Genomic DNA, 19,015 nt, shown 5'->3' with positions numbered 1-19,015 from the left:
CATTGGTAAGATTAGATAACAGTGTGTCCCTAAAACCTTGCTGCACATTAAAATGTTCTAACCTTTACAGAGTGAAGACATAATCCAGGCAAAATAAACAGAAAAACACGTGAGCCCTTTGAGACTTTGTAATTGAATCTAATAAATGCGTACTCTGACATGGTTTCTTGACTCCCTACTGAGTCTGTGATGTAAGGAAAACAGTAAGGAGGGAGCGGAGGATTCATAATCAGTCTTTCAGCACAAGTTCATCTGCCCCTCACACACCGCTTCCCTTTAAGACCCCGGCATACAAAAAGGGGTCAACGGCGGCATTCCTACTTTGATATCAAAGGTCCCCTGGTTACTCATACCCTGAACAAAAGCTTTTTCATCTGGTCAGTGGGCAAATCCCCTCCCCTACTCCCTAATAAAAGCGGGGCCCATTGATGTCTCAAAAAAGCCATTATAAGAAGATTGTTTGATAGGCCAACAACGGAATTTTTCTTCTCTAATTTACAATACTGAAATACTAAAAAGCACGTCTTTCATTTACTTTACATCTTGATCACCTGCATCATGATTTGTTCAAATTAAAACCTGCCGTCACAAACAATTCCCCTCCCATGCTGTAAGTCTCACCTGCTCATGATGATGCCGTGATCTCCGTGGACACCGGCTCGATCTCCTTCACGGCCTCCTCGATCACCTCCATCACCTGCGCCATCACTTCTGCGCACTTTCCCGACGGTGTTACCGGTGCCTCGGCCTCAGTGACTTGGCTCGGAGCGGAAACCTCCGCTGAAGCCGTCTCTTGGGGTTCTTCTGACAGCGCCGAGAGTTTGCTTTCGGTTTCAGCCACAGAACCGTTGCAGTCAAACTCGACCGCCGCCTCTTCTTCCACTGACGCCTCCTCAAGCACCTGCGCTGTCTGCAGCACCACTTGGACTGGCATGTGCATCTCAAGCACATTCTCTCTGTCCTGCTCTGACTTGGATTCCTCTGATTGTGGTTCGACTTCCTCAGCTGCTTCTTTTACACTTGATTCCTGAACCTCTTCGTCTTCTTTGCTCTGTTCCTCCTTCACCTGTTCAAGCTCCTCGCCTGTCTGACTCTCTGCCTTTATCTCTTCAACTTCTTCCACTACAATCTCTTCACTTACTTTGACCTCTCTAGCTTTCTGCAACTTTTTCACTACCTTCTTCTCCTCTACCTCAAGGCTCTCTGTGACCTCTACTGGCATTGGGTCAATGACCTCCATGGCAATCTCCTCCTCTATTGTTGCTACAGCCTGGACTGGTGTCGTGATGGTGGGCGTTTCCGACTCAGGCACTTCTTCTGAAACTTTATCCACGGCATCCTGAATGACAGCCAGGGCAATGACGATGCTCTGAGCCTCAATTTCACTGGTCTGCTGGACGTCGACCGTAGCTTCCTTCGTATCGTTGCTGGACTGCTCGGTGACTGCACTGATCTCTGACGTTGCTGTTTGAGTGGTCTCTTCAACTTCACCCTCCTCCTTGGTTTCCTGCATCTGGACCGATTCATCGACGACTGCCTCAGATGTCATTTCCATGGCAACCATGTCTGAAGCTGCCACACTCGCTGGCGCAAGCTGCTCCGGAACCATTTCCACCTCCTTGGTTTCCACAGATGGCTCGGTGACTTCGACGCTCTGTGTGCAAACAGCTGTTTCACGTGTTGGTGTAACGGCATCCTTAGGAGAGTTCATGGTGGGAGGCTGAATCATTTGAGAAAACACCTGAACAGCGCTGATTACAATCTTCTCAATCTCGGGTTCATGGCTCTGACTGGCTGACATGTCACTCTGTGAACTTTCAACAACAGACCCAAGCTCGGTGGTTTCCACTTGGTGCACTTCGGCATTGATAATGGCATTTTCTTCAACGATGACTTGTTCTGTACTTTCTGACTTCTCTTCCAGTGACACCTCTGTCACTACACCATCATGGGTCACGACCACAGGCTCTACGATGGGCGTCACAGGTTTCTCCAAGGCCACTTTGGCAATCTCCTCGGTTCCAAGGCCAGTGCAGATAGCCACGGCCTCATCAAGAGCATGCAGCTCCAGGGTGGTGCATGTCTTTGACTCGACATTTTCAGTTGGTGGTTCGTACTCTGTTTCACCAGAAGCTGCCTCAACTGGTACGTCTTCAACAGCCACATTTGTCTGGAGTGGAATTCCACTTATTTCGGCCTGGATGCTCTCCATAACCTCCTGTGCGTTCTCTGGCGCGGGTCCCTGAGGAACAGGAGTAGTTTGTGCAGATGAAGCTGGAGTAAAAAGCTTTACCTCAGCTGTGGACAGTCTGCACCCTGTGTGTTTGGGAACTTCGAGAGAGAGATTTTCCTTGTCCTCAGTTTCATCCTCTGCGATGTCGGTATCAACAGACTTTGGCGTGGCAGCATTCTCCGCCTCCTCTGGAATGTCACTCAGCTGATCGTGGTTATCGTCACCGTCTTTGACAACAGCTGGGATCCATGAAGGAGCTCTATCTTCATTGGATACCGTAATCTGGACCTCGGCAGGTTTGGCTGGCGCTTCCTCTACAGCTTCAACCTGTTCTGCATACTCTGAGAGAGGAACCACAGCTGGGGTGTCAGAGTCCTCGTCACCCTGTTCAGTGGAAGCTTGTTTTTCGGCCTTCTTCTTTCTGCGTCCGGGGAAGAGCTTCCTCAAAGAGAAAGACGACTCATCTTTTGGTGCTTCACTGTCTGACTGGACTTGTTCTGTAGTCTCCTCTGGCTTTTCCTCTGCTTTGACCTTATTCTTTGGCATAACCATGCGTTTCAGTGTGCCCCAAGTGGACTCTTTCTCAGGAAGGGGGCTTATAGGTTCAGTGGAGGAAACAACTTCCCCATCACTATCTGTGGTTTGGGAACTAACAATGGCAGCCTCAGTTTTGCCCACCTGCTCCTCTTCTATCGCTGGTGCTGGTGCTGCTGCCGCTGCCGATTCCTCTTCAACCTTGGTCTCCTCGTCGTCAGAATCAGAGGTCCTCCTCGTCTTCTTTTTGGGCCCACCCATACACATTAGAGCCTCCCAGGAGACTGAAGTGTCCATTTTCTTTTTGGGCTCCTCTGTGCTGCTGACCAGTTTCTCGGTGTTTTCGGTCTTTGGTTCCTCCTCGGTTGTTTTATCCTCCTTGGCCTCCTCCTCAACACTCTTATCTGCTAATGGGGCACTCTCTGAAGAGGACAGGGTGGCTGACTTTGCTGGTTTCTCACCCGTGGCTTCATCTTCGCTCTCAGAGGACCTTTTCACACGCTTCTTGGGTGTGACTAGTTTCTTGAAGGAGGACCAGGCAATGATGCCCTCTTTTTTCTTCTCTCCATCAGAGGCAACTTCTCCATCAGTCTCTTGCCTCGACTCATTCTGGGTCACCTCTGCAGCAATAACATGCTCTCCCTCTGGAGAGGAGGGCCCGCTGTCAGCTTTTGGATTCTCTGCCGACTCAGTGGAGGATTGAAGCTCCCCAGACTCAGTGAGCTTCGTCTCAGTGTCTTTCTTGGCCTTCTGTTTCTTAGTTGAGAGCTTCTTTAAGCCGGCTCCAGTGAAAAGCTTCTTCAGGGGGCTTCCCTGGGGCTTGGCTTTCTCTTGTGATGATAGCAGCTCGGCCTCAGTAGTCACTTCTGCCGGAGCCTTCTCCTCTTCTGCACTCGGTTCTGCTTTGGTCTCATCGGTAGTTGCTGCAGGGGTTTCAACGTTGACCTCTGGCTCCGGGGTACTCTCTGCTTTCACTTCCTCTGGAGTTGCCTCCTCCTTAGTTTCTTGGTCAACCTCATCTTTCTCCTCCTTTTCTTCTGCAGCAGCAGCATCTTCTGTCTTAGGTGTCTCCTCCTCAACAGCTGCCTCCTTGTCTTCCTCCTCTTTTGGCTTCTTGATGCTGGCTTTTTTTCTCATGTGAGAGAAAAGTCCTCCGCTGAAGAGCTTCCTGAAGGGGGACATGGTGGTCTCTCCTTCCTTCTCAGCTCCTTCATCAGCAGCTTCAGCAGTTGTATTTTCAGCCGGGGTGTTGATGGTTTCAGATTGGTCAGTTTTAATGGCTTCAGCCTCAGCAGTAGATGCCTCTGTATCAGCCTCCTTTTCTTTAGTGGAGCTCTTCTCCTCGGCAGTGGCAGCTTCTTCCTTCTTTGTAGGTTCATCAGTCACACCAACCTCCTGTCCTTCTTCTTCTTTATCTTTGACTGTCAATAGCTTCACAGGATCTTTCTCCTCACTTTTGTCTTTCTTCAGTGTGAACTTAAAGCCCACAAAGCGGAAAATCTTCTTGAAGCCCACTTCACTGGCATCCTCGGGTTTCTCCTCCGCTGCTTTTTCCTCAACAGCTGAGATGTCATTGGCATCAGGAGAGTCTTTTTCCACTTTCTCGCCATTTACTTGTGGAGCCACTTCCCCCTGGATGGTGTCCATCGTCTCAGGAGCCTCCTCTTTCTGAGCCACACCATCAGGCTGGCCAACTGAAATGACAAAAAAAAGTATTTGATGAAGTTTTATAAAGTATTTATGAGTTTTCTCGCTTTAGTTTTACAACTTACAGCTCCTAATTTGTTACAGAAAGATCACTTAATATTCACCCTTAAAAAAATGCTTTGCCCAGAGCTACAATTTGTAACATGCAATTTATCATATTAGGACAGAAATCTGTGTTCAATAAAAAATATCTGTGCCTAATGGAGGAGAAACTCTATTAAAACCAGGAGAATGTCTCATTGCCATCTGCATTTAATCAGAAACGTTGTATAGAAAGGATTTGCTGTGATCCTGACCGATTTTATAAAGCATTTGAAGACAAAATGGATTATTAGACAATTAGATAGTAATTTTACCAAGCTAATCCTGTGCTATGTAAACATGCCAAACATGTTTTTAAGGTTTAACTATTTCAACAAATAAAACAGAAATCCCCAATAGGAGTTCTGTAGAAAAAGTTACACAATGAGTGAAATGCTCAAGGAAATGTGGAAACTATTTAACCAAATCATGTGAGCAGGCCTATAACACGACCTGGCAACCACCATTACTGTGGGTAATTCCCAGGTAGTTGCACAAATCTAAAACAAATGTTGCATTGTCAGCTGAGATTAGAGACAAACACACACATGCGACACGTACACAAGCCGTCTGCCGGCCATGTGTATCTGTGTTTTGACAGAGGCAGGCGTAGGGGGATGACGACCTGCCAGTGTTTAAAGCTTTTCTTCTTCTTTTCCCTGCCTTTCAACTACAGTCTGGAAAACCTCACATCCGATACCCCTGGACTCTCAAAACAAATGCCTAGGACTTTTAATGCCTAGCTATCAGCTTACCCGATTACACACATTGGGAAACACAAAGACACACATGCACTCCTTAAACCCCTGCAGAACTGTGGGAAGTACCTCTTTTACAAAAATGTTGTGTAAAAAACTAGGAGCATAAAAAAAATTTAAATACAAAAAATCCAAACACTTTCATCTGCTATGAAAGTTTGGATACAATGTGTAAATACATCTGTGAAAGATGATTCTTGGATTTGGTGTCACATAAAAATGTCAAACTATGCGCCCACATCTGTCCACATCCTTTCCCTAAATTATAGGCATACTGCATTCCTAGAATATTTTACATTTAAAATGAAAAGAATATTATTTCTAGAAATGAGATTAAAACCTCACCAAACTGAAATTCACACTAAATGTGTATAATAAAATAAACACATGCTTTCATACCCTAATGTTATTAGTGAGGGCACGCCCATGTCTTATATATGGTCTTATATATATATACAGGACTGTCTCAGAAAATTAGAATATTGTGATGAAGTTCTTTATTTTCTGTAATGCAATTAAAAAAACAAAAATGTCATGCATTCTGGATTCATTACAAATCAACTGAAATATTGCAAGCCTTTTATTCTGATTTATTGCTGATTATGGCTTACAGCTTAAGAAAACTCAAATATCCTATCTCTAAATATTAGAATATCATGAAAGTTAAAAGTAGATTTATAACACAAATCACTTGAATTGTCAAACATTTGAAACACCTGCAGGGTTTCCTGAGCCTTGACAAACACTCAGCTGTTATAAATCTTTTTTTACTTGGTCTGAGGAAATATTAAAATTTTATGAGATAGGATTTTAGAGTTTTCTTAAGCTGTAAGCCATAATCAGCAATATTAAAAGAATAAAAGGCTTGCAATATTTCAGTTGATTTGTAATGAATCCAGAATGCATGACATTTTTGTTTTTTTAATTGCATTACAGAAAATAAAGAACTTCATCACAATATTCTAATTTTCTGAGACAGTCCTGTATATATTTGACTTGAGTGGAATGTGAGCTATGCTGCTCACTCTGTGTTTGGGGAAATTATTTTCAGATGCTCTAAATCTGAATTTAAATGCCAGAGGACAATACAGGCCTCTCCGACCCCTCCTTAAAATAAAAAAGTCCCAATCTCCTTGACCCAAATTCCACAACAGCAGGCTGGATGGGGACCCACCCCCCATCCCAAGACTCACACTCATGCAAACACAATAGCATTCTAACCCTCTCAGGCCTCTGAAAATAAAGGAAGGGGGGTGGTCCACTTTTCTATTATCAAGACACGCTGTAGCTTGGTAGAAGTTTGCTGACTTTACCAAAATAGTGTTAACATAAATTTTGGAAAAGCCTGGGTGATTTACAAAATACAACATTGTCACACAGCAGTGGGCTATCTCTCACATAGGTGTTATTTTAAGGGTCTCATCACACACTTGTCAAGCAACAAAGTATAACCAGAAGAACAACAACCACCAGATGTTCTTGCATATGAAACATCTCATACACAAATAATGTTATCTCAAATATACAAAAACTGCAAATTCCTGTTAGTGTACATAATACAACCAGCTCCTCTAAGCTATAGTCAATGAAGTCCTCGTGCAGTAAGAAGCATTTGAATGAAGACATCTCTGTGTGCCTATGTGTGTGTGTGTATAGGAGGGGTCCAACTGTTAGAAAGCCAGACGAGGCCATGTGTATCTACATGGATAATAAAACAGGGACCATGTTGATTTAACAGACTACTGGCATCTCTCTCGCCTATTTGATCTTTGTTTTTGGCCAACGTTTTTTTTTAAACATCCCTGGATTGATTTGGTTTGTGGTGAGGGAAGGCTCATGTGTGGTGAAGGAGGGTGGGCGTTTTAAATAACGACTGTACCAGAAAGAATGTGAGTGTGAGGGGTGAGGCTACAGGGGGTGAGGAGGGGACAGTTCAGAGATGAAGGGATGTCGCTGAGGGGGTAGGGTCTCTGCCCTTGGGCCAAAGCCGTACTCACTTTAGTGGGTGTTACATATCTTTGACACACACATTCATAGTTGAAATACTCATCCCCGCTGGACACACACTTTGTGTATGAGTGTGAGAATGGGGTGAGGCGATGCTCTCATGTTTAATAGCATCGACGCAGCCCAAGAAAAACTATTACAAATCAACTCCAGTCTCCAGTGAGATCAGATCTGTTGTTGATGTTTCTGTTGGGGCTGTTTCAGCACTCGTATTTGTTGGTCTGTTGTTTGGGGGTGGGGGAGGGGGCTGGTTAGGGGCAGCTGGGAAGCTGAATGGCAGCTATTGTTTCAAGACACTATTTACAAACTTTGCCAAATATATGCAAATCGTTGTTGTAATTATCAGTCTGGAGCAGAAAGCCCTTTAAACAAAAGAAGTCAGTTAAAAAGAGGGCAAGGAGACTCCCCACACCTCCCCCAACAGACACAGTGCTCCCTCTCTCAAAGGTGTGGTCAAAGTCTCTGCGGGGCTCCGGAGGACCCGACACAGCAACAGCACTAGCAACACCCACTGTAGCACCATTTATCTCATTAACATCAAGTAAAGGTTGAATGGGAATCAGCCCACAGCAAAATATAGTAAATACAGAACGTGTCTAACCTGTCGAAGTTGAGGAAGGAACAGAACAAGGACATGCAAATCCCCTCTTCAATAGAATATTCATGTGTATATATCTTTATATCAGAGCTTTGGTTTTCCATTTATGTGCAAAATCTAAAACCTGAGGTCACAACAAAGCAAAACATTACAGATCTTTTTTAATTCGAACCAACAGTCCCAGGTATGAAGTTAAGAAGAATTGGTCTTGGCATGCAATTAATTTCATCTGCTCTTTTTCCTCCCTCCCCTTTGTGGTTAAGCTGCTGAATACCCCCACTGGGAATTAGGATCCCACTCTCTAATGAAATGCTTCACATGATGGTACACAGGGAGCTGGCTCAGATGTGAGCTCAAAGCAGGCTTTCAAAATGTTTCTATAAATGCATCATTGTATTCATATTGTTATCTGGCAGCTGTCACCTGATGAAATGATTTTCCCATCAAGGAGTTTGGTGGTAGTAGAAGTATACTTCACACATTTGGGTAGTCAGTCAACTACAAACCACAATGCTAATTAACCACACCCTCTGCACAACAATGCCCTCAGCTATACTCATCTGTGTGAGGAGAAACCAATGCTTTCAATTTCAGACATATCCTGAATAAATGACTAGTTCCCACTAAATAGATCAAATTAGCACAGTAAAGCAGTCATTACTTAAAAAAAACAGAATTCATTAATGAGACCATATTGAGTGTTTTTTCTTACCCGTTAGTGTTATTGTCCCAAGCATTGGTAAAAGTCCAAAAATTCTTTCTTCAAAAACTTCAAAAATAAAGGATAAAAAATGTTTAGATATTTAAAAATATATATTTCTCTCCTGTCTTCCTTCACTTCTGTGCACTCAGTTAAGTCTATACGATTTGCTTGTCGGCTCCGTCTTCTCTAGTTAGTCTGAGGGCAGGAGCTGTGTGTCTCCCTCTCTCTTCTCAGCCAGTATGAACAGAGGAGAGGAATCCACACACATTTCAACAGACTGACAGACACACATGTCATGTTAGGACCACCCCTACCTCCCTCTTCCTCCCCCCTCCCTCTCCTTTCTTCAGCTGTTCTGAATGAGCCCCCCCCCCCCTCCTCCTACCCCTCCTCCTCCTCCTCTCAACCCCCCTCAAACCCCACTGTCCAGCCGCGATGACTGGAGCTCATCATGTGATTTTTCTCGGAAGCGTTTGTCAAGCATCCCAAACTATTGTCTCACGCTATTTCATACACACAAACTCATGCACAGTGTTGCTACGGTCTCCTTCCCTGGCCTTAAAACCCATGTGTTTCCTCAAATGGCCGTTTCTCACAGACTTTTTTTGGGAACACCAACTGAAGAATATTCGTAAGTATCCAACCACACCCCTCTTCCCTGTACTCCCCCTTTGTCGGGGGCAACCGTGCTCTCCCCCGTATCACATGGCTCATGTCACTAGACATGGAGGAATGTTGACAGAGGCAAACCAGACGGGCTTTCAGGATGTTACTTTGTAATTGTGAATTTTCACATCTGAAAATGTGTTTTTTTTTAAAAGACTGAGTTCCCAATCCAAAATTATTTCAATTGAAATTTAAAATTGAGTAAATGTTACTTCACAGTATAGTTCCCAAACTCTCCAAATATATCCCTTTATGAGGTTAAGTACATACCCAGGGCCTAAACCCAACATGCACGGGGGTGCCGTTGAGTTGCCGCCTGCCCCTTGTGAATGTTAATAGGCCCCTCTCAATTACTCCAATGCAGACACATTTAATTCAGCTTTTGTCTCGGGTTGGGTGTGAGGTGGTGGTGGTGGTGGGCGGGGGGGGGGGGGGGGCTAGAAGGAATGCAGTTAAATCCTCAGGTAAATACCAGCATAATCAGATGTCACACTTCAGCATTGTCCCGGAGGAATGTGTGAATTCCATCCAGAAGGATCCCAAACGGGTGATAACAGTGCTAATCAAGTGCCGTCTGAAAGCCCCCTCAACTAAAGTGTGTACACTTTTAAATGTGGCCACAGTATACATAGCGAATGTATTGATAACAAGCATAGCTGCAATAATCAAGCAAGTATCAGCTCCAGATGTTAGATTATTGATGGGTCGGCAGAACAACCAGCAGCAGGCACAGGATCTTTTGCAACATTTTCTGAAACTCTTTAACTTCATATTTTCTCCATTTTCTAGGTGTGAACACGACAGCTTAAAAAACAATCAGTAACAACAATGGGGGTTAAACAAATTGTTGCATTTCTTTCTTTACTAGACACCACGAAGGAGAACTGAGGAGTTGAGGGGGGAGAGAAAGAAAACCGCTACAGATCTAATATGATATGTTCAGAGTAAAGCTGCAGAGGATAATAAAGTGAATCTTTATAACAGTACGGATGAACGTCTGCTTTTCTTTTGCAAAGAGACAAGTACATAATTGAAGCATGACAAGCATTACTCGGGACGTTATGAGTGAAATCTCTGGGTCCATCATTTGATCACAGTCATTTACTTAGAATATGATTCTGACACATCAGTGAGACGTTGTGTTAGTGCAGTGACTCATCTGGATGGTATTTCACTAAGTGTACTATACTACATAATGATCAATATGACATTGCTGTATTATACGCTGAGTGGACAGTGAGTCAGACCAAAAGGAATTCAGAGATGAGAGTAACTGTTGGGTTGGGCCACATCTTTCTTTCTTTTCCAACTTCCTTCATATGACTCACTCACATTAGTCACATTCCTGGACTGCCATACATACTAGACTATTTTAATGTAGGCACAGCTTCAGGCTACACTGAGCTCTATGGGAAAGGCATCCATAAGGTTCAACATGGAGTGAGAGGACAAGGCTGGCATTTTCCTTCAAATATTTATTGTCCACCAATCCTACGAGAGTAATAACCATCTCTGACTTTATTCTGCCAACCAATATGTCTTTATGCTGACTAAAAACTATAAACCACATGTCATTTTCTAATATGGTTAACCACTTGGACCTTACAAACCCACCAGGCCAGGATCATTTCAAACGTATCTGTAGCCACAGTTTAAACCCGCATAACTTCATTTAATATTCAAGTAGGGCTGCAGCTATCGTTTCATGAAACGCCCATCACAAGTTCCCAGAGCCCTTTGGGACATGTCTTGTTTGGTCTGATCAACAGAAATCACTTAAATGGTTAATTGCTTATTTCACTCAATGTAAACATTATATAACTTAAATTAAGAGCTCAAACTAATAAATAAATGGCATATGATGCTTTCGGGCAGAGTGGATTTTTAACCTGGATGCTACTAAAAGGAATGACATCATGCTCTCTTTCAATCGATGAGAGCTCATTTATCTCAATATATTTCCATCACATCAATCAATGAATGAGAGTGTATTTGTATTTAAACCTCAGTTAAGTCAGGATAACAAAGCGCCATGTCTGGGACGGTGACGCCCTTCATATCTCAGTAAATCTGAAAACGTGTCTGAGTTCAGGAATGTTAGAAGAGGGGTCTTCAATGGCCGGGCGAGTGGGGGGTTGGGTGCTGGGCGGAGGGGCTTTTTTGCAACCTGTAAAGAAGTAAATGACATCATCGGACAGCAAAGAAGAAAAACGCCTCCTATTCTTCCAAGAACTGGATCGGATGATGTTGAAATAATTGGAGGAAAGGGAAATGAGGGCTGTAGGTGTGTGAAACAGGCCGAGATCAGAGAGAAGTTTCATTCAGTTCCTCTCCTTTCTTCTCCGTTCGGTGTTCCGTTTTGCTCCTTTCACAACTTTATTTTTATCTCCAGAATCCACACTGCAGTCGTCTTTAATCCTTCTCCCTCTCCACCAGTCACCCCTCTGTCTCTTCTTTCCTCTTGAGGCCCCATCCCACCCCTTGTGTTGGCCGGAGGGATGGATAAGAATGTCGGGCAGGAAACAGTCATTTCTCGACATCACGGCTTCCTCTTCCTTTTTCCCGTTTCCTCTGTCCATCTACCCTTCCGCCTTGTTTCTCGCTGACATTATTCCCGCACATAATGTGATGTAGCGGGATGAGATGAACACTGTAGATGTGACGTCTCAAGTTTGATAATTTCGTGACCATCTTTTGTTTAGTTTTGCTGGAAAACAATGGAGAATCATGTTTACAGCTTTCAGCATTGACGGAGAAGGTGTTGGCTCCATGAAATCAATCTCATCTTGCACGCAACTGGAAATGCACTTGAGATCAAATACGTGAGCTTCTGCTACTGATGGTCTTCATGGCAGTCCATTTTAAGTCCAACGACAAAAACTGGTATTTTATACTTAAGTGTGAAGCATTTCTGCCAGAGGGCTATGTTTAGCAAGTTTTACCATCTGTTATACTTGCATTCCTAAAATATCTGTACAGCAATTTGGCATTCCAGTTGTTGTTATGCAAGGTCTAGTCTTCCAGCACAGACTGAATTGTGAAAATGAGGGACATGTAGATCTAAAAAAAAAGTCCCTTCCGTGGTAGAAAATGAACGAGTGTGAGAGCAAAGACTTGAATAAAAAGGAATTATAAGTTTGTCAACTTGCTGGTTCCATGAGATGCAAAGAAATGAACGTTTCAAATGTTTGTGTGTGGTCATAGGTAGTCCAGAGGGAAGCTTTTTATCAAACAGTAGAAATAGGCCAAACAGTGGCTCACCTCGTTCCCAATCCATCCCCAGCTGTGCTTCTTGAGAACAATTGCTCTTATCCTTCATGCTCTTCCTGGCTGCTTATCCATCTTCCTCACCTTCGTCCTTTGTGTGGCTCTGCTTAGGATTTGGCAGAGATCCAATAATGTGTGCTAAATCGACACTCAAAAATGGTTTATTTTAACAAGTCAATTAATCTCAACTCAGTGTTTAAATATATATTTCTCTATCACAGGTCATAGGACATAACCCAATTGAGGAATTAGACTTGTTTCCACAACAATTTTAGTTGTTTTAAGACTTTTCTAGAAACAAATGTGGGTAATTTAAGACAGGCTGGAAGAATGAAGATCCCTGGAGTAGCAGACAAGTGAAAAACGTCACCTCACTGACACGTTCTTGGCACTTTAAAGAATATTGGATCATTAGTTCGAAGGTTAAACTAATTATTATAGTAGCCTATATGGATACTTTCTGCACTGTAACATGGGCCGTTAAAGGAGGTGGAGAAGGGGGGGTCACTCACATTCCTTGTCCATTCTCTCAATCCACCATGTGCCTGGGGGAGGTAAGGGTTTGAGGAGGGAGATTAGGTTCCATGATGCCGGGAAAGATGAGAGAGCCTGCGGAGACGAGAGGGACCCGGGGTCTGAGAGTCCTGGTGGTAGTCTACCATGAGTTTGACCTTATTAGGCTACTGTAAAGTTAGGCCCTCTGTACCTGGGACACTACTTTTAATACTCCAAACACGTGTGAGTTTAGTTTAGTCGTCTTAGATGATTTGGTTGCGACAGGGCTGCACTCCCTAGAATATATGTTAGCATTCTGTTGTTAGCATTTAGCTCAAAGCAGCGCTGAGCTAAACCTCACAGACCTGCAAGCTCATCTTGTAAGACCAGAATCAACAGTACAAATATCTTTGGTGGGAGGGATCTGTTCAAACATATATATCTTAATATATGGTATTAGCCTCATAGTGAATTAATGTTAAATTCATGACAAACATTTACGCAGGCTGAGGTCGAGGGGAGTTGTATATTTGGTAAAGAGACCTATATAATAGTATTTGGGACGGTTGGCCGTCAGTGTTTCGGAGGATGCAATCAGATGACAGATGAGATTTCTCATGAGCTTGCCATCAGCTGATCTGGTAACTGACGATGTTGTGGTCAGACAGAACTTACTCAAGCTTGATTTACAAAGCTAAAATGTCATTGAGGTTGCTTCTCTTACCAGAAACACTAAGAGCTGCCCGTTGTGCTTGAGCAGGAGGGGAAAAGGCTTTCTGTCTGATCAGTTTAGAGGCTGAGAGAGTTTACAAATGACAGCTTTCTAATAGAGTTCTTCTGTCCCCTCTTGCCCTGAAATGTATCCTTCAAGCTGCCACTTCATAACAATAGACTGAATAAAATATGCTTTCCTGATGAGCATAATTGAACTACTGACTGGACAATGATGAATCATGAGGGCCTTTTAAGCACTCCAATCTAAAACTCTGCCTCCTCTGCACAAATACAGTACAAACCGAGGAAAAAATAATTCCCCCAAGTTGTTTGTCTACAATAGAGAAAGACACAGACGAAAGGAGACCTGTAATGAGTTGTGTCAGTTGGAATGTAAAAGGGGCAAACATCCAAAAGGAACAATCCAGGCGGCTGGATTGCGTTATGATGACTGTAGCGCCTTATTGGCAGAGACCCGACAGAGTTTAAGTGAAGGGAGGGGTCCCTTTCACAGGCATGATGAATGTTTTGGCAACAAATATTCCACGAGCCTGAGTAAGTCCATCCCGGACACACGCACACACGCACACGCACTCAGCCTGCAATATGTTCAACTTGTAAAAGTTAACACCTGTAACCAAAAGCAGAGACGGAGACAATTCATGACACACCTGGGATCTGTTTGACCCTTTGACACACTTGGACTGCTGCAGTACGATTTGACACATTGTACAACACATTGAAGCTCCTTCTACTTGATTTGCTTAATGATTAACACGTCTGCATTGAATAATATTATTGATTTGCACATGTCAAAAGCAGTCCATTGACTGAAAAAAGCCGAAAATAATTCAGTTTATAATAATATGACAGAAAAGCATTGCAAAACTCACAAAAAGAAGTTTTATTTTAAAAAGTAATGTAAACTAATGCATGTACTTTCTGTCTCCGAGGGTTTGATTAATCATTCAAGCGCAAGCAAAGCGAGCAACAGATGTTCTTTATTCTTCTTTTGAACCAACAACTTACAGATCTGACACTGACCCGTGCACACATTTTAATTAATACATTTAATAAATTGATTTAATATAGTGAACCGCACACATCTGGTCCCCTAAGTAAGATAAAACAAGCTGAAAAGCAGGATTTGACCTATGAAGGATGTCCAGCGTTGCCGCACACAGACACTAACTGCAGTGAACACAAGAACACACAATCCCAGTCAGCATTCTCTCTCACTCTCAAACCTTCCAGAAAATTCCATCTGTCCTCTCTTAAAGCCTGTGGGCCATCTGGGAGGGGCCTCCAATGCTCCAGCCAGTGAATTACATCAGCTATGATGTCAGTCGTTGGGCTCGCACTGCATCTCATGCACCCACACCCCTAAGACCAGAAACCCAAAACACACATCTACATGGACGCAAAACTGCACACAACAAAGTGTGCTGTTACGAATGAGACCGCCTGAGAAGATGACATGGTTTCTTTAATAACACATGATTTTCTGATAAGACAAAAGCTGAAGTGACATATGTCTCATTTTGATTTCACAGTAGGAATGATGCACTTTGTTATACACTACCGTTCAAAAGTTTGGGATCACCCAGACAATTTTGTGTCTTCCATGAAAAATCACACATTTATTTATCAAATGAATATAAAATATAGTCAAGACATTGACAAGGTTAGAAATAATGATTAATATTTGAAGTATTAATTTTGTTCTTCAAGCTTCAAGCTCAAAGGAAGGCCAGTTGTATAGCTTATATCACCAGCATAACTGTTTTCAGCTGTGCTAACATAATTGCACAAGGGTTTTCTAATCAGACATTAGTCTTCTAAGGCGATTAGCAAACACAATGTACCATTAGAACACTGGAGTGATAGTTGCTGGAAATGGGCCTCTATACACCTATGGAGATATTTCATTAGAAACCAGACGTTTCCACCTAGAATATTAATTTACCACATTAACAATGTAGAGAGTGTATTTCTGATTAATTTAATGTTATCTTTATTGAAAAAACAGTGCTTTTCTTTGAAAAATAAAGCCATTTCTAAGTGATCCCAAACTTTTGAACGGTAGTGTACATCATTTGTGAGTTAACAGCTTTCTCTCTATATCCTTCTCTATTATTATACCCTTCTTTCTCTTACTCTTTGCTTGAGCAAAGAGACATTTCCCCTCAAAACTCTGCTTCTATGTCATATTTATTTCAGTTCCTCTCTGTCTAACAACTCGCTGTGAACTCTGCATTCCTAAGCCTGAGCTCTCCTGTCTGGGCTTTCTCAGCCCATCTGGCACTCAAGGAGTTAAAAACAGACTTAAAGAATTATTTTTAAACAACATCTGAACCAAATTGTTCACCATTTTTATGCTAAACTGACAAAAAGCAGATCTAGTGTCTGTATTTACAAAAAGGGGTCGACTGCTGACGGACGCACTGGAGAACCGAACTCTTCACACTTTGATACCATTTTAAACAAATACTTTCTGCAATTCAATCAAACATTCCATGACAGATGATAGAGTAAAATATTTTAACTGCAACATATATACCTGCAGATTGCTTTTCGCATAAACTGGATTTAAACTTTTTTTCAAATAATATGCCCAATAAAGTCTGCAGATATTCTGAGTTTCCAGAACCTTTTACTTCCTTCAAATACAATTTAAATATCAAAAACAAGCATCAAACCAACAGGTATTGTTTTTTAAAGAAAGAGCGTGAGGTGTCGTTGCTATATGACCCTTTAAAACCAGACCGTCATGTTATCCAAGTTGGTGTGTGATGTGTTTGGGTGTGGCGTTTCACCATCGGGTTGCATTCAAATTGAAAACACACCTGATAGAGCAAGATTATGGTTGTGTGTTTGTGTATGCCTGTGCATGCACGTGTGTGCGTGTGTGTGTTTTTACTCATGGTCGGTCTTTTGATGTGCAGCCTGTCTTTTGTTATTTTTCGTTGTTATCAGAGAGATTCCTCTTCTCTTCCTGTCTCCCACAATGCATTGCTGTCTTTATCAGGCTGCACAGAGGTAGCGAAGTGCTGGGATGTAAAACCCCTCCATACCTTCCACTTCACTATCTTTCCCTAAAGTGGATCTCCCTTCCTTTCACTCCCTTGCTTTCATTTAATCTCGAGCCTTGAAATTCTTTTCACGACTTCAGTTGTTTTCTGTTATTTATCTCCAGTTTGTAGTCCTTCTGCTGGGGAGAGCAGCAGGTTCGGTGAGGGAAGTATAAGCCGGCTGGTTCATTCGTAGGTCAGTTCAGACTCCGAGGGTCCACTCGGTTCCCAGTTCCATCGGGTTGAGCAGGGTCCTGAGTATGTGTCATACCCAAACAGACCTCAGCAGATCCACAATCAGCTGTTATCAGGAGGTGCCACGTTATCAACTCAGAAGAAGAAAAAAGGTTTGATAATATTGACTTGAAGACAATAGCACTTGGTTTTGTGTGCATGAAATCAAATGGTCGGCAACCTTTAGTGTCTAAGAATTCCTGACCCCCTCTTTTCTGTTCTATACCTTTCCGCGTTATTAATTATCTTACAGTACATGTCCACAGAAGCAACAATTTCAACAATCAAATTACTCTCCGTTACTCCACATGCCACACCAACTCCTACGCTCTGTATCTCTGCTCTGAGGAAGGTATTAGGTTTCTCTACATACGGACAGATTCGCTTCATTAAATAGCTTATTAAATCGCTTATTTAATAGCTTATTTGACGGAATGGTATGTGACATATCTCTGTGTTTTAAGTAGTGTAGGGTTACCCCTTCCCCTGGGCCATAACATATTATGAAATGCGCAGGTTGCTTTGTTGGTGCCCGGGTCACGGCCTGCTAAATATTTAGGGAGGGTGTACAGGACCCTACAGCCCTCCCAGATTGAGATAGACACTATAGAAATGTCAAAGACAATAAACAAACGTAACAGAGCAGGTTGGTGCACATGCTAATTCAAGTCACAGAAAACTATTCAATTTTGTTAATTACTGGTTTATGATTATCTCAGCTCACTGATTTAAAAATGTCCATCATCATCCACAAGACCAAAGAGAGTCGTCTGTAAATTTTTCCACTTTATAACAACAAAGTTTTTGACGGGTCAACTAAACAAGAGACAAATGAGGTGTGCTGTTCATTAGTTTGGAATATAATCTCTACGAACAGATTTTGCGTCCACATGCAGAATCTTTTTGGTATGTTCTGTTTACTGTTTGTAGTTGAGAGGTATCGACCAATCACGTTCGAGCAGGCTTTGGTTGAATACAGGTATAAAGTCGGTGTAGAAAGCAAATGAGGCAGAACCGAAATGCAGTCTGGGAAGCCACCGGCTATCGTTTGATGAGGAATTAGCTTTCTGTTGGTTTAAAATGAAAACTGTCTCTAAACTCCGACTCCAGTCTTGCATCTTTACTTGCAAATTGGAGTGTAAACAACAGTTCAGAGCATAGGAAGATATTTTCTGGCTACACCAGAGCCCCAGGAATATCTCAAGGCTTATCCGTCATCAAGGCGATGGGTTCGGCGATTGCCTCTATGACAAGATATATTTCAAGGACACTTTCCAAAGGAGGTTCAGAGAAACCAAAAACAAGATATTTCTTACATCTTCAGACACAAGTCATACATCTGTAGACGCTCACAGATAAAATCCAAATCTTTCTACATCTGTACTGAAGCCCATGTCGGTGTCCCCCATGTGTTGACAAAGGGATTAGTTGAGGATCAAGTCAAACTTGCAAAGCCATCAAGACAACTGCAGACAAGAATCTGCACACACACAGACTGACAACTGACCCCACACAAACAAGCTTACCGTTGGCCACTGCTGAAGAAACAGTACAAATTCCCAGACACAAACACACACAAACATTCCTAACCCCACCAACCACAGGAATATCACCCAAAGTCTCACACTGTAAATAAACAGTATTGACAGACACACACATACACACACACCTTCTGCCAGCGTGTTGTCCTCTGAGTGTCCATTCAGACTGGTTATGCTGGAGATTTGTCCATTTTTCTCTAAAGGCTGAAAAAGACAGAGAGAAGAGAAAAGAGACACTTAAAAATATATTTTCAATACAAACTTAAAACTAGAACGGGCACTCGGTAGAGCGCATACCTTCGCATATCACAAGATTGGGCATTGAATTATGAACATTTTGGCATTAGTTGCATGCCAATTGGACAAAAATGTATCGTGCTATGGTAAAAAAAAGATGTTGACCTTT

The 19,015-nt window shown here is 42.6% G+C and overlaps 1 protein-coding gene across 2 annotated transcripts in view; it reads right to left on the bottom strand.

Annotated features, from left to right (window-relative positions):
• Positions 1-19,015, bottom strand: part of akap12b (A kinase (PRKA) anchor protein 12b) — a 39,518-nt gene that overhangs the window by 2,944 nt on the left and 17,559 nt on the right. The window contains exons 2-3 of one of the 2 annotated variants that reach the window (XM_056428735.1): positions 18,738-18,813; positions 622-4,461 (exon numbers count right to left, since the gene is read on the bottom strand). In XM_056428735.1, coding sequence (XP_056284710.1) covers positions 626-4,461; positions 18,738-18,813 — 3,912 coding nt within the window. In that variant the 3' untranslated portion in view covers positions 622-625. Of the gene's footprint in view, positions 1-621; positions 4,462-8,630; positions 8,853-18,737; positions 18,814-19,015 lie in introns of those variants that run through there. The other variant, XM_056428736.1, reaches the window with a different exon arrangement.

The sequence above is a fragment of the Pseudoliparis swirei genome, chromosome 12 (genome assembly GCF_029220125.1).
Source record: "Pseudoliparis swirei isolate HS2019 ecotype Mariana Trench chromosome 12, NWPU_hadal_v1, whole genome shotgun sequence".
NCBI classification, from domain to species: Eukaryota; Metazoa; Chordata; class Actinopteri; order Perciformes; family Liparidae; genus Pseudoliparis; species Pseudoliparis swirei.
Note: the sequence above shows the minus strand (reverse complement) of the source record. Positions and strands in the feature narration are given on the sequence as shown.